We start from the raw sequence: 16,959 nt of genomic DNA on the forward strand, positions 1-16,959 counted from the left end.
GAGTCTTTTTGTTAACCTCATACTTTAACAGAGTGTGTTCTTGTGATGTATTTCAGTGCAAACCGTTTTTCCATACCTTAACAAAATATCTTATGAGTTCTTTGTAAGTCTTGTAGAGTCTCGTAACGTTTCGCTAGTGGGATGGTGGGCGTCGTAAATTTTATTCATTTATTTATTTGATTTGATTTGCATATACAGATACACAAGCACACAGAAGAAAGAGGGAGAGAGCAAGCTGGCAACTGCCACCTGGAGGGGCACAACGCCTCCTCACTCTTTCGGGAGGAGGGGAGAAACAGAGGAAACAACGACTAGATAGAAGAAAGAGGAAAGAAGAGGAGGAATGAAAAAGAAAAACAAATGACGAAGACTTTGACGAGTATGAGTAAAAAAACAAATAAAAATATTTAAAAAACATCTATAAACGGTTGGCCAGGTCCATTTGGTTCATAAATGTGAGGAGAGCTCGGTGGGCCTGGTCGCGTTGGGAAACAGAACCGCTCCAATATTGAATGATAAATTTACTGAAAAAAATTGTCCATTCCTAAACTAGACTCTGTAATGTATGATATGCTTCATAACTTATTGCAGTATATGCGAGAATGAGCTAATCATAAATACCTAAAATGGCTTTTCTTGTTGATAAGTTCACACAATAAATCTAGTGTGCCACCGAACTCGTTTTCTGATTGCTGTTATGAAGCTTCACGATATATAATTTTTTTCTGAGATTGCTCACTATAGAAGTATTACCTGGAGTCATCGAATACATACGCGGTATTTGAAATATTATAAATTTCACCTTAAGAAATGCAGAACAAAAAAATAAGAAAATGCAGGTGTGTAGCATTAGGTGGATTTGATACATCTTTGAGGGGACGACAGAATAAAGTAATGAGACAAAAGAAGATGAATTTCATTGCTTATCTAAGATAGATAGACGGAATCTTCATCAGATATGAGTCTCATGTTGCTACAATACAAGTTCTCTCACATCTGAACGTCGACACCAGCAGAACTTGCAGCGCTTCAAAGTGCGGTCAAGTACATTCCTCCGCAGCAACATAATCAATGGGCCATCTTTTGCGACTCGAGGTCAGCCTTACAAACACTACAGTTTGCTTTACGGCATGAATTATTCCAACAATCATTATATCAGTTAAGGGACAACTACCTCGAAGCGCTCGAGGAAGGACACGATTTTGCATTTCAATGGTTGCCGAGTCATTGCCGAATTGTCGGCAGTGACCACGTGAATGAAGCTGCTCGATCGGATCATGACCAAGACCTGCTTACGCCCATACCACTCTTGAGAACGGACGCTTCGCGTAAACTACAATCACTTGCTCTCCATATCACGCCTCTGCAATGGAATGCGCAGGATTTCTCCAACTTGCGCCAGTATTCGATCTACCCAAACTTGCAACTTCATTTGCCGTCCAGGCACTGACGACGCCATAAAACTTTACTGCGTCCAATGTGGTTGGGCATCGCATTTACGAATGTGTATTCATGTTTCAGTGGAATGATGAGCAGTACGGCGTGCAACATTTGCGCCTGCGAGGAGACGCTTGAGCACATTCCATGCCACCATACATCAAACCAATCTGAACGACGTGCTATAGAAGCCAAGCTCCGTCACCTGGATTCACGACCACTTACAGAAAAGATCGTGAAACATTGGCCGACGGTCTCGCATGCACGCAAAGCCACGAAAGCTCTCTTGTGATTCTTAAGGACCACGAATCTTCACGAGTGCTTGTGATATAACAGCGCAAGACAGTGTTGTGTAGTCTTTAGGTGACTATTTATCTATCTCTTTTGTTCTCTTCTTCTTTTCTATATTTTCTTTTTCTATTATTGTCTCTTTCCCTACCCCAAGTGTAGGGTAGCCAACCGAGCCAAGCTTGGTTAACCTCCCTGCCTTTCCTCTATATTTCTCTCTGTTATGAAAGACTTAACGCAACACAGAATGGAATCTCTGAAAGAGCTTTATTCATTTCTGTCCGCCACAGCCAGCTTTTTACGACACTGAAAGTCGTCGCTCTAAGGCATTACATCTGGCTTGTTGAAGTAGTCAATCTTCAAATTGGGGGGGGGGGGGGCGCAGGTAACATAGGACGAAAAGAGTACACACATGAACGCCCTTGGCGCTAACCCTCAACAAACAGTTTAACAAAAGATGTTGAAAGTTAGTGCCGCTTGTATGTGTGCGCGTCTGTTGTGTATGTGCGCGCGTAGTTTCCCTTGTCTACACCCCAAACACATCCCCATTTGCACTAACTCTCAATATATTATTTGATCGTACGTGTTCGTGGGCGTGTGGGTGGTACCCCCACCACCGTCCAACAAGCATACACAAACGTGCGTGCGCCCTTGGCTCTAACTTTCAACAAGCATTAGAAGAACACATGTTTACGTTTTGTTTTCCTTGTTTTCCTAGTATGTGTGTCTGTATTTGTGCCAGTGTGTTCAAGTCCTGCGTGTGTGTATGCGTTTGCAGTTACACACACACACACACACACACACACACACACACACACACGCACACGAACACGCACATGCACACACGCACACAGGCTCGCGTAACTTTAAAGAAAACGTAGGAAATCAGATGTCGAAAGTTAGCGCAAATGCGTGCACAGTTCGCGTGCTCTGTCTTGCGTTAGAGGCGCTACACCACCTTGTTTCTATGTGTGGCTGCTTCCATTATGCCCTCAGGTATCTCAGTTGACAATCAAGCGTGTACAGCAGCCCACTGTGTGATGACACAAATACTCAAAGAAAGGTACATCCTTCGCTGCTCTTCATCGTCTTCTTCATGTATGGTGCCGGATTGTCTGGCCTACACGGCGAGGTCTTTGTTTTCGTTACCATTATTTAGATCCTCCTGAAGAGAATCCAGGGACCGTTGCTTGGTTTTGAAACTATAGCTTGAGAAACGATCTCGAGGGGGCCCTGCAACCACATAAATTATGAAAAAGGAATAAAAACTTCAAATCAGTTGATCAGACAGTACTTCGCACAATGCATTTTTTTTATTTGAAACCATCACGCAACTTGAATACAGTGCATATACTGACAAGCTTTCTGTAAACGTTGTTTTTAAGTGCTTGCCTTAGAATTTATCATGAGATGAGACACAAGCAAACAGCCTTGTTCAACGTATACTTAATCGCAGTTAATCGAATCGTTGGTTGGTCTCAAACCTTTATAAGGTCTCACAAGACATGTGTTTGCTCTCAGCGCGTGACTATACAACGTCGTCACCATCAGGCCAAGGCTGTCGGCTGCTCTGGACGGCTCAGAATTGGTTGTCCAGGAGGTGGAAAATGAAAAAAAAAATGTGTTGCAAACTAAGTAAGATGCTGAATATGTTTTGAAATTCTAGGCATGCTTTATTTTCTTTTTGCTATATTGTACCCACATCAGCACACATCTAACAGAACAAATAGGAATCCTTTAAATGACGCTGAAACTACCACGAGTGCTCGTAAATCGAGACCAGCATCAAAACATGTTGCCAATAAGCTGAATATACTAGAGTAAAAATCTTCTGATGCATCGCTAGCTCTCTTTGGAATTTCTATTTTACTTTCTTATCGCAAAGCACTTACCTTCTCTTGCGAAGGTCCCAGGTCAAGTCGAAACCGTTGAACCAATCGGGCGATGGTGGAGTACAGTACCATATGTGCCATGCGCATCCCTATACAGTTGCGTGGTCCAATGCCGAAAGCTTGGTACGCGACCTTGTGATAGTTGCTTTCATTATCCGGAGAAAATCTGTGATCATCACATAAGGAAGAGAAACACCAAAAGCCGCATAATGTTACAGCAAATGTTTCTCTCCGTGAACGCGGGAAACGCGCAAGCGAATTGGTGCTATTCCCTCGTGCGTTGCCGTATATAAAACGCCTCGTGGCATTGGCCATGGTTTGATGTAACAACGTTGATTTGAGAAATAGAGCGCTTACGCTTGCACTCAAACAGGGATTCACCCGCTACCCCTTGGCTTCCATTATTGAGAAGTAAAGTTTTCGGCATCACTAAGCGAGATGTGTTTCTGTTTGCTTGTGCGACCAGACATTATGGTAGTTAGCATAATTACTACGCGATTGTATTAATTGGCCTGTGTTGTTATTCACTCATAAGCGGCCGTTTCGTGCCTTTCACCTTTATTTTGCTCAATTTCGCCTCCATGTGGCGCTGCTTCTGAGAACACACTGCCCGTCAGTGATTTGCCAGGTGAAGAATTTACACAGACATATTGTTACACAAGGTAAGGTAACTTAATGGGGTTTTAATGGGCCCTGAGTCCGCGATCACAGTATAATGATGATGATCTCCACCACCATGGCTCGTACCCACGCAGAGGGATCGCAATGAATGCAACGTCGTCTTCATTCTCTACCCGCGCTTCCCTTGTATTTCCTGGTAAGTTACCTTACCTTGTGTAACAATATAATGTGACAAGAAACGTGCTTATACAGCTGCCGTGGAAAGGGCTTCGTGGCTGCGTTTATGCGCTTCCCGTACATAGTGCTTGTAGAGTCAAGAGGCAAGCAAGTTTTTACTTAGTTTCTAGCTTAATATTTGCGCACAGCTGTTCTCTGAGCTTGAGTGAATCGCCAATCCTTACCTGTCAGGATTGAAGTTTAGTGGGTCAGGCCAGTAGCGTGCGTCTCTGTGAACTTGTAGTATTGGAGATGAGAAACACGTTCCGGCCTTGTACTGCACACCGTTGTGCTCAAAGTCGTTCACGGCCTTCCTCGATGTGAATCTGTTCAGAAGAAACCGTAAAAGGAAAAGCATGGTCTGAAGCGAGGTGTCAGCAGTGGGCAGAAGATCGAGAGAAATGTTCACCAATTTAACCTTAGTCGAGATGACATATATCGTTATGACATTATGAGTAACTGGTAGACGTAAGTAAACGTAAGAGTATGGGTGAAAATTAAGCTTCATAGAAGGCGATGCAGGTCATGTGGGGCGTCAAACGAAGTTGAGTAAACTTCAGTTGGGGCAGCACTTGCTTTGGCAAAAAAAAAACTCAATTTCGTTATTCCGCAACCACTTGAATATATCACAATTGGGCACTCTTTGTTCTAAGAACATTTTTTTTTTGCTTTTACACGTTGACAGGAAATGCGTGTGAAGATAAAACTAATTTTTTTTCACAATATTTTTAAGGTTTCTGTACCTTTTCTCAAAACATATATCAGCCGTGAATGAACAAAATTATTCACATGTGTTCCGCAATAACACTTGATAACTTTGCCTAGTACCAGTAGCCTAGGTTTACCAGTGCTTCTTCATCCTTAAAAAAAAAAAAAGCCATACCAAAGTGGTGGTTTTCCCACATAAAAAACGTAAAACAACATCACAAATATAATTTTTATTGTACTCTTACAATTTTCGTTCCACTGCTGTAAAACACCACTACCTACCTAGGGGCTAAATTGCAATGCTCTGCTAATTTGTAAAAATAATTTAAAATAAAGATATAAAACACAAAACGCAATTTTAAACCAACATTTAGTTCGAATATAATCTACATGTATCTTTAAGATACTTTAAAACTTATAGTCAGAGGTTTCATTACCGCTGCTGTGCAGCGAAATTTTGAAATGCACTTTCAAAGCCTCACCTCACTAGAATACGAATAATGCCAAAGTCATGCATTTGTCATGCACCTGTTTCATGTCCGTAGTGACCCAAAAGTCCACACAAATCTCCCCCTCCACTAAAAAACAGAACAAAACAAAAGTAATGCTATGAAACTAAAGGAACGCTACGCAGATGTCACACTCTTGCAACATTAAATTGCCAGAGCCTTTTGTGCAACACAAAAGTGAACCTCAACGGGTTAGTACGTACCGCATGTTTCAAAAGATGTGTCCGAAATCCTTAAAAAAACGAGAAATGCGTTATTTGTTAGAAGCTTTCGAAATTACTTCTTCTGTAGCCGCAGGCATGTGAAGATGGCTAGATACATCGTTTGAGACAGTAATTAAGTAAGCTAAACTACTTAACTGCGTCATTTGGGGAGTAGGTGGATATGTCAAACCTCAGAACTAGGGTTCTTGATGCGAAGAACCCATCACAGTTACGACATACATACAAAGCGGCCTCAAGCATATATTGTGCCGTAAATAAATTCAAGAGAATTGGATGATGAAACCGATACCGAAGCACTGATTAGTGCAACAAGCAGACTGCCAGAATGACATCCGTCTTCAATACAATGATAAACTAATTAACTGCGTGATTTGGATAGTAGGTGGATATGTCAAATCTGAGAACTAGGGTTGCCGATGCGAAGAATCCATCACAGTTACGAGATACAAAGAGGCCTCAAGTGTATATTGTGGCGCAAATAAATTCAAAAGAATTGGATGATGAAACCGATACCGAAGCACTGACTAGTGCAACGAGTAGAATACCAGAATGACGTCCCTGTTCAAGACAGTGATTACGGAGGCCAAGTTCTTTTGCGTCTGTTAGCGCATGCGCACTATGCATGCCATAATTGCAAGCACAGCCCACAAGCCTCATAACGGAGTTGGCCGATGGTTGATGTGACGACGATTATGCTACTGAAAATCTGAGAAGAATGTGGTACTTGCGCTTTTGCGAGTTTCGGTTTCACTTTTGGCGTTGAACTTAGATTCGTTTAAATTTTACTACTTTGCATTTATTACTAGAGGTCAAGAAATATTTGTTCCCGGGTTTGATCCCCGGACCAGGACAAATTTTTCGACAACTAAGGGGTTTTTCTTTCTGAAAAAATCTGTATGTATACCCATGTGACTTCACGCCACAAACAGGTGGCTGTCTGCTTTTCCTTTTCTAACCCTTCCGCCACCTTGCAGGTCTCCGCAGTACTCATTTGTATAACTTATTACCAGAGATAATTTTTCTGAAATGCTCAACGCCGCCATGGGTACTTTGCATAAAAGACTTCAATTATACCAATTGGCATAATCACCTAACTCCACTAATTAAACAAAGTATATTATAAATGTCTTAGTTACTGTCCCGAATGACACCTAAAGCCATTTCATGATGCCTGTGGCCACAGAGCAAGTAATTCTTAAGACATCGAGTAAATATCGAATTTTCCTTATTTTCGAGGATTTAGGAACAGTTTCGTGAAACGCCAGGTATGCACAGCACTAAACCTTGGAACGCTTCATACGAAGATACTTATCCTCAGTCAAGAGTCGACGGAATATCGTCTGGTCGGAGACAAACATAGTGACAAACCTTTGTCAGCGTTCTTGTTACTTTAGAGACTTATCTTCGTGTAATTTTGTAAACGATGTACATGCTTCAGTGAAGTAGACACTAATCCTCTGCTCGTTTGTAAGAAAATACGCTCTCCTACGTAGCTGCGCGCCTTATTGATGCTATTGATTATTGTGATTATTGATGGCTGGATGTATCTGAGCCCTTGTGCAGCTGTGCGCCCCTCACTAATTACACAGTTCCCATGGCAGGGCACCTGTGCTATTCTATACGCTCATTCCACGCTGTATATGGTCTTTTTGCGAAGCAGTTTCAAACTTTGGCGTGGCTCTGTGGTAAAACAGTCACATGCAACGTAAAATGGTTTGCTTCAATTGCGGCTCGAGCTCCGTTTTTTTTTTTTCACAAGTATTAGGTCACGTAAGCTGGTGCACTCTACGCCACGTTCGTGAAGGTCCGTGTCTGATGAGGCACATGAGATGTCTGGCACGAAGGTTCCCGCTTTTTCGTAATCTGTCGGGGGTTGCTCTAGGTTCTGGCAGTTGAATACATCAAGTGCAACGCTATCACTGGAAAAAATTCTACATCCTTAAGAGTGTATTTTTGTCCCATTTAAAACAGACTTTTAGTATGTTTAGAAATACCTTAAGACGTAGGGTGTAAGGAGGCGTCACACACTACTTTTACAGGTGCTTATGAAACACCCTAAATTATGTGTGTTAGATCAAGCTACATCTGTGCGAGTGGGGTGTAGCACATAAAACACACTTGAAACGATGGCAGTTAGATGTATAAGCATACTTGATCAAATGAAGCGCAATTAACGGGACAACAACAGCAGAGACACAAGGAGGAAAGCATTCGCCTTGTGTGTCTCCACTGTTCTATAGAACAGTTTAGGCTTGAAAAAGTTGGTGAGGCACATTTCATGGAATGAAGTGCCATGAAAGGGACAACAAAAGAGCAGACACACAGAATGAATCATTTCCTCCTGTGAGTTTTTACTTTTGTTGTCCCGTTAATTGTGCCTCATTTTATCAAGTATACTTACACATGTAACTGTCATTGCTTCAAGTGTGTTTTCATGTGCTACAGCCCACTGCAAGGATGTAGATTTAACTAATGCCCCTTTGACACACGCAGCCTCAACCACGGTTACGCTAACCGCGGTTACGTTAACCGCTGTTCGCTGATGTTACACGGCACACAAAACCGCGGTTATGCCGTTAACCGTGGTTTTAAGAAACCGAGCTCTGCAACCTCGGTTAGACAGATAACCGAGAAAATGGCGGTGCTCACCAGCGATGAGTGCATGCCAGCGAGCACGCGGGAAAAAGGGACGAGCTGGATGGCACGAACCACGCGTAAAGCCTGATAAGGATGTGGTAAAATAATTTGCGTGATATGGGGAGCACGTCACGCAATGCAAAGATGTACGCGGCAATTAGAGCCGAGTTTAACGCCGAACTTCCACCTGATGCGGAGCAATTCATTTCAAAGCAAGTCTGGAAGAAGACAGACAATCTGAACAAGAAGTACCGGTAAGTACATGAATATACTGGGGGGCACATATGACGTTTTTGCCTGGTTGCTGCTGAATGTATTCGAAGCATATAAAGGCAAGGAAGTGGCTCTATTGATTGTTCTACGCCATATGGCGTTAGCCACCTTCACCGAGGATGCTTTCGCGCTGTGTAACATCGGCGAACCGTGGTTGGTCGTAAACGCGCTTGCTTTGCCTGTGTAACATAGGTATAACACACATAGTTTATGGTGTTCATACACGCCTATAAAAGTAGTTAGTAACTTGTCCTTACATCCTACGTTTTAGGGTGTTTCTAAACATCCTAAAAAGGTGTTGCCCATGGTACAAAAATACACCCTCGAGGGAGCAAAATTTTTTGCAGTGATATGGAAGCTAGAGAGAAAGAGTCTGTTAATTAGAAGAACAAATTTCTGCCGACGTATTTACATCACAACAATGCTACTATATATAGAGATAGGTGAAAGTCGTAAAAGACTGTAGAAAACAAGGAAATCTACAAAGATTTCTTGTAATAGATCCATTTACATGAAGAAATATTACAATAATCTTACAACACGAAAAGTGATTTTTTTTCCTCTTTCAGTCTAAGTAATAAATTAAGATACTCTGGGCATAAGAAATGAAGAAACCGCGTTATTTATATGGTTCTGGATCACTTTACGTCTCTCTGTTTTTTTTTTATCGGGACCTCTGCGATTGGTTCCGGCAGCACGCTGCCGCAGCCAGTCGCATCATTTACAATGACGAAGTCCAAACATGAAACGCACAGGCTTGCATATTTTTTCTGCCCGAACTTCTTGCTTAACTTCGACAGCATTGCACCTGATGTATGAAGCAGAGTATAGTTGCAGCATGAGCAATCGTTCTACGATGATTCCAAGCGCTGATACAGCGAGAATGACAAGTAAATTCTGCAAAATTTCATAAGATCTAAATATAATTGTCATTGCTGGTGTCCCTTCACATTAAATCAACTCAGCCTCGCAGTGTTCTATTCTGGCCGCTTAGTTCAGATCATGCAGCGATCGCCACGGAAAGGCGAATCACGAAACGGAAATGACCAACCATGATGTTCTTCATTCAACTGCGAAGCTTTCTTTGCTGCAGTTTCATACGTCGAGTGGCTGACAATTTCTGCGCTTTGGTAAGGCCTATCTGTCTTTGCGAAATTTCGATTAACTGGTTTGAAAATGTAATGAAAGAATGACTGTAGCATGATTTAGATATGTACCATTTTCATCAACTAGCGTGAAGAGCAAGAACAAATAATTCTCCTAGCCTCATAAAGCAGGAATATTTACGAGAAGTAAACTTTATGCGCTTTTGTGCACGTATATTTCAGATGTGTTTTTCAAGCACTGCGACATACTGGTGGGCAGCTTACTGGTGTTACTGTGTGCCCGATTCATGCACAATTTATGGGTTTGACACCTAAAATTGTACGTTTTATTAGGTATGGGACAATAATGTGTGTCAAAATTTCTGACAAAGTCCTGAAATTCGCCATGAGGATGTACTCACGTGAGTACTGGGGGGTACAAGCGAAGAGCCTCGCTGACGACTTGACTTAAGTATGGCAGCTTCTTTGTCACAGTTTCGTAGTCCAACTCCTCCTGTACAATTTTGACACTCTTCATCATCACGCAGCAAATCAAAAGAACACAAGCAAAAGAGGCGTCAGTGTGAGCTTGCATGCTTGTAGGCAAATAACCACTGCAATCCTAAACTTGCTAGTTTTGGGCTTAGGCATGACACTAGGCAGTATTTAAAGGTTGCATTTCAGCCCACCCCACAGTTTGGGTGCACTAAGCAGTGTGAAGTAAAACTGAAGACTTTCGGATTGGGCATGTTGGTACAACATGATTATGAGTTGAAATCACGCAACTGACAGGTGGGGACAAAAAAAAAAGGACACAGAACGCTGAAATTTCGACAATTTATTTATTTGAAAAGCTTTTGATTTTATACAATTAAACACTGCTGCAACAGCTACGCGGAGCGCAATAATGTTAGAATAAGTCATCACGCTGAGAAACATAAACATATCTTTTCTTTACCAGTGTGGGCGGCAAAGGGGTACTCACACAATCATCCTTTGAATCACCTGCCTCAATGATTTTGGATGTGGCGCGATCTCTGCATTTGGTGGCAGTGCTGCAATCTGCCTCCACGCCGCTACTGAACTATCAACTATCGGACGGCTACCGGCAGATTACCGCTGATGAGATGGACCACGAGCTGACTGAATTTGTCAGTCCGGAAATTATTCATCGGTTCATTGTGATGCACTTCGGTCTTTCTAATGCGCCGGTCAATTTCGACATGTTGGACTCATTGCTTGAGGGATTCAGATTGTGCACCTGCTTGTGTGATCTCGAAGATGTTTTATTCATTCATTCCATTATCTACTTGTTTATCTTGCCCACATTCGACTCAGATCTCGATTGTTGATTTGCAATTTTTGGCGTTTTCCGTTGAGCTGGTCTTCAACTTCTTGAAGTACCACTTCACTCACCATCAAATCACGTACTTTGTCGCTTTTACCAACGCTACTAGACCTACCCAGGGAAGCCATTCAAAAAATCAAAAGCGCACCGGCTTAGAATATATGGAAGTGGGAGCTTATTTCTTACCCATCAATGCAGATGTTGAGGCGAGAAATTACAGCATGAGAGGGACACTCATGTACAGCGTGGTTATTTCAAACTGCGGTGCGAATCACTTAGTTTTGTTATAGCCTGAAAGCACTTACACAATTTACGAAGACTTCTCCAAGCATCTTCTTAGCATTTGCTAGGCATTCCTATCGTGCGTTTCACTTAGTGATTCACAAAATAAAGAACCATAATTACTAATGTTAGGATGTCATTGCGGTGGCAACAAGATGAAAGGCACTGTACTAGCCTCACTGGAAAACACTTCGTTGGCTTCTCTCCGGACTCTCTCTTGAACGTCTTGGTGCTTCGCCAGTAGGTACGTTACGTAACTTAAGGATGTAGATGTTGTGTCATACCTGCAAACAGTCGAGAAAGAAAACGGGGAAAGGTATTCGCAAACTTGCTTATCATTGGCTTTTCGGCTATCTTTAATAGCTCCAGCATTACAGTGCTGTGGTACTGCTGTCGCCCACAGAGATATAGTTATTATGGACTAAAGTATCGCAATGTTGTTTTTTTTTTACCTGGGGTTCTTTAACGTGCACCCAAATCTGAGCACATGGGCCTACAACATTTCCGCCTCCATCGGAAATGCAGCCGCCGCAGCCGGGATTCGAACCCGCGACCAAAGTATCGAAATAAAATAGTCGCGAGTCGTACACTTGCTCTATGTGAGCAACATCGCAATTATCTTTAGTGATGTTTGTACAGCTTGAGCAGGGACAAATTATGCGTTTAGGCGATAACAGCAAACGAAACTTTGTTTATTTGTTTGTTTATTTGTGTTAGATTACTATAGTTGGCTACGGCTTTAGCCTTCTGTGGTGATTCCTCCTCAAAAATGAATATATACAAGACTGCACTAATGGGCATGGACTCCGTATTGATGTCATGAGCTGGGAAACTGGTTATTTAACCTTCGGAGAACATGGCTATGTGGGCTTGAGCAAAAAATATTTCTTCAGTAACAGAGGCATTCGGCTGCCGCGATTGGGTTGTCTGGGTGGTGCCTTTCCCAACTTAAGTGGCATGCGACTATAGGGGCGAATAGTTCTTGTGTTGAGGTGCAGCAGGATTCTTTGCAAGTTGGATATAATTCGTGAATTGATTAGCCGTAATGTCTATCCATACAATGTGAACGCTTGCTTTAAAAAACATATGATTCAGAAGATCAAAGTCGAGAAACTTTGTACTTATCCATGAAGGTATTCGGGAGCCCAAAGCGCTCAACATACACAAGAAGATGGGAGGAACTATAGACGGGAAAAAACGTGCGTCTTGTCTAGTTTGTCATGCTTATTTGGTGTGTTTTGGCCTCTAAAATACCTTCCTGGATTCTATATTATGACGAATCTTGCAATAACTATAATTTATATTCATTGTTACTTTTTTGCCACTAGTAAACACGATTACTTACCCTGCAATAAATGTTGAAGCTGCACTTACGAGAATTTCTTCTTTTGTCAATGCCCGGCTTTTTAGAGTTCTCGCTGCAAAATGTCGTTGAAAAATGAATGATACGCAGTAAGTGCGTATATATGCACATAGTGGTTCCGTATATATTTTTTTCTTTTTTTATTCTGCTTTTTTCGTACTTTTCTGTTTATCTTGTACATTACTGTCATGATGTCGGAATAGCCGGCTCTAACGTAGCCAACCTTTGCATATTTTGCGAAATATAAATCAAATTTATGCGCTAACCTTTGTAAAAAGTGATTTTTTAGGCTCAAGACAACATTATCTCAGGCTTAAACTGAAAGCTATCAGCCTGGTCTTATGCAAGCACGAAGGTAACTACATGTGTGGTGAACCCAATACAATGAATAAATAACCCCTCTGTGCTATTTATGGCTTCACAAAATTATTGGTTGTGTACATACATAACACAATATTACTATGCATTTACTTGCACATGGCTGTGCTACCACTTCCTATAAATTTGGCATGCATTTTATTAGAAAAATCTGTTATTGTAGGCGTTATTATGACTTCCAATCAATCACACAACTGAGGTGTGATCTACTTGCGTAGATCAAGGTATATTACCATTCTGTGGCGAGCCATTATCAGTCTCTGGGCTCTCCTCTTGATATTCAGCATCAAGCAAATTCTGAAGAACGTCAGCCTTTCGGAACTGCAAGAGAGGAATAAAAAAAAACGCAGAGCCCGGCAGGTTAACGAAGGTTGGCTGAAGAAACGAAAAGGCTAGGTTCAACTTTTGAGGTGGTATTAGTTCAAGTATTGTATTATGCAAGTAAAATAACACTGACAAATAGATGGATTGCAATCATGACACAATAATAATAATAATAATAATAATAATAATAATAATAATAATAATAATAATAATAATAATAATGAAGGTGGTGGTGATAATAATAATAATCTTAAAGTAAAGAGATTTATTGGGCGAGCCTAACGGGCAGGTGGGAGATTCGAGATAGCCACAGGACGAGGAAGATGGTGAAGCTCGAGCGCCGATCTCGTGGTGCCTTTCTCTGCGATGATTCTTGTTGTTCCCTGGTGTTGTCATCATTCCTTCATTATAATTGCCCCCGTCGAGAAAGATGAAGCCATCCTGGCGATCTAACAGGTGGGAACGAGCGGGTCGAAGTACGGCTTCAAGCGGTCAATGTGAACAATATCGTGTCCCCGCCGAATATGGTCACCGAGCGGCGTAAGCAGTTTAATGGCGCAATTGACCGGCGATGTGCGCTCTACCACGCGGTATGGACCATGGTAATTATAATGTACCTTTGTAGACAAAGCAGGTGCACAGGGTGGTACATACAGCCATACAAGGGTTCCAGGGGCGAACTGTGCGGCAGGAGGTTGGTCGTCTTCGCAGGCCTCTTTCTGGCGTTGCTGGTCAGCCGTAGTAAACTGCTTTGCTAGTTGGCGGCATTCGTGACGGGCGGCTTCGGACACGGTCGTACACTCAGATGCATCTGGAGCGTATGGCAGCAAAGTGTCGATCGTGCGCGATGGTTGACGTCCGTATAGATGGAAGAATGGGGAAAAGCCGGTGGTGACTTGGGTGGCGGTGTTGTACGCGTAGGTCACAAACAGAAGGACCAGGTCCCAGTTTGTTTGGTCAGATGTCACATGCGTCGCAAGCATGTCACCCAGGGTCCGATTAAACCACTGAGTCAGGCTATTCGTCTGAGGGTGGTAAGCAGTACTCATCCGGTGTACAATATAGCACTGGCGGAGAAGTGCTTCGATTACGTCGGATAGAAATACATGGCCCTGGTCACTGAAGAGCTCGCGAGGAGGGCCATGATGCCACACGAATCAATGGAGGATGAAAGCTGCGACCTCCTGAGTGGTCGCTGTAGGAAGAGCAACGATTTCGGCGTACCGTGTCAGGTGATCTATAGCAACGATAGCCCGCCGGTTACCTGCTGTGGTCGATTGCAGTGGTCCATAAAGGTCAGTTCCGACGCGATCGAATGGGCGGTCGGGGCACGCAAGCGGCTGTAGTAGAGCTGCTCCTGGATTCGGTGGCTGTTTAAATCACTGACACTCGTGGCAGCCGCGAATGAACTGTCGAACAGAAGTAAACATCCCACGCCAGTAGTACCACTTCCTTAAATGTTCGTAGGTCTTGAACACACCGGCGTGAGCGCATTGCGGGTCGGAGTGAAATGCTGCCCAGATTGTAGAGCGCAGCTTTCGGGGAATAACGAGCAGCCACTTCCTGCCGTATGGGGAGTAGTTGCGCCGGTAGAATAGGCCACCTCTAATGGTGAAGTGCGAAGCCTGGCGTCGCATTGCTCGAGTAGTTGGACGTGTCAGTACCCCTGATAAAACGTCCAGAAGCGAAGTTATCCATGGATCGTCGCGCTGGGCAGAGGTCATTGTGTCGATGTCAAGAGCGGACAGTGCGTGTTCCATAGAAGATATAGAGGCAGCCTCAGTAGACAGTGGTGATCGCGAGAGTGCATCAGCATCGGCATGTTGGCGGCCTGAACGGTAAACTACGCGGATGTCATACTCTTGAAGTCGCAGAGCTCAACGAGCAAGGCGACCTGATGGATCCTTCAGCGACGACAACCAACATAAGGCATGAGGGTTGGTAACTACAGCAAACGTGCGGCCATATAAGTATGGGCTAAACGTGACAGTCGCCCAAAGTATGGCTAAGCAGTCTTTTTTGTGACCGAGAATGGTGAGCTTCTGAGCAGCGAAGTGGCATTTCTTGAGATTCAGTTGGAGCTGCGCATTCTTCTGACTCTTGAGGACATGTTTCAGGCATAGAAGATGTGTTGCAAAATCGGGTGCAAAGACGGCGATATTGTCGAGGTAGCAGATGCATATGTTCCATTTCAAACCCCGCAGAACCGAGTCCCTCATGCGCTCGCATGTGGCCGGTGCATTTCAGAGGCCGAAGGGCATGACATTGAACTCATATAGCCCGTCTGGTGTCACGAAGGATGTTTTTGGACGATCGGCATCTGCTAAGGGCATCTGCCATTTCTGTCCCGGATATGACGTGAAATATTTACTAACAGATTGCAAAAAAAAAATGAGAATGAGAAGTTCTGAAGCGGAGCGTCAAACCATAGACCTCACGCTCTTCAGCGTGCGATGCTCATCGTGCACTCAGCCACCGAGCAGCCCTTCTCCCCGGCGAGCCCTTTATATACACCATGTAACGCCGGCGGTCTTCAGAGCTCTGCACTTCAGCGCGTTTTCATCAGTAGCGAGATGCCACAACGAACGCGCATGAGGCGCGCGCGCTCTAAATGTCGTTGTGCCGCGCTCCCCCTGCGTCAATGTGCTCGCGTGCCTCTACCTGGCGTGGTCAAAGTGCGTATAGATGTTATCTAGCGTGGTGACCTACTCGAGGGTGTGCTTATCTCGGGATTCGGTTGCTCTGTTTTTCTTGTGCTTGCTCCGCTAGCTTCCTTTTAATTCACGTTAGTTAACAAGAGCACGATCGTCACTTCGCCTGCTGTCATGGCTGCGTTTGCGACAGGTGCGTCCTGCTCACTCCCGAAGAAGTGAGAATTGTGACCGTTGTTCGCACTCATCCAGGTCTGTACTTGTGCGTTCGTTTCGTACGTCTTTCTGTTTCAGCAGCGTGCTTTAAATGTCCAGCTGTGACAGCAGTTTTTCTCCCCTCGTCTTGTGTATGCTCCTTCCGTGCGTGCTTCCTGCTTGAGGTGTGCGCTACAAGTTTCGAGCTGCTTGCCGTTCATCGCGTGACACTGCAATTTGTCACTGCAGCAGTCATTCCTACGTCTTTCTCGCGAAACAATTCACAATGAATGCTCGACTACCTTTGCGAGGACACGTTCCACGTTCGTGTTATACCAATTCCCAAAAAGGGGGATCAACCACATTTTTTGTGTGCTGCCTCAGCAATAAACGATTTAAAACATTGCATTCCCCTACTCTTAATTGATAAACGTGACTGACTACGAGTGACACTGTGAAAACACGAAACGTTTTTTTTTCTTTAAGTATTGGAATGCTTTATAAAATGTAGCTTATAATATGACCAGT

The 16,959-nt window shown here is 43.4% G+C and overlaps 1 protein-coding gene across 1 annotated transcript in view; it reads right to left on the reverse strand.

Moving 5' to 3' along the window:
- Positions 1–2,618: 2,618 nt before the first annotated feature.
- Positions 2,619–16,959, reverse strand: part of LOC119169967 (cytochrome P450 3A14-like) — a 32,899-nt gene continuing 18,558 nt past the window's right edge. Inside the window, exons 8-11 of the mRNA XM_075885968.1 lie at positions 10,313–10,404; positions 4,640–4,780; positions 3,618–3,783; positions 2,619–2,958 (exon numbers count right to left, since the gene is read on the reverse strand). Coding sequence (XP_075742083.1) covers positions 2,881–2,958; positions 3,618–3,783; positions 4,640–4,780; positions 10,313–10,404 — 477 coding nt within the window. The 3' untranslated portion in view covers positions 2,619–2,880. The remainder of the gene's footprint in view (positions 2,959–3,617; positions 3,784–4,639; positions 4,781–10,312; positions 10,405–16,959) is intronic.

This window comes from Rhipicephalus microplus, chromosome 2, assembly GCF_043290135.1.
Source record: "Rhipicephalus microplus isolate Deutch F79 chromosome 2, USDA_Rmic, whole genome shotgun sequence".
In the NCBI taxonomy this organism is placed as follows: domain Eukaryota; kingdom Metazoa; phylum Arthropoda; class Arachnida; order Ixodida; family Ixodidae; genus Rhipicephalus; species Rhipicephalus microplus.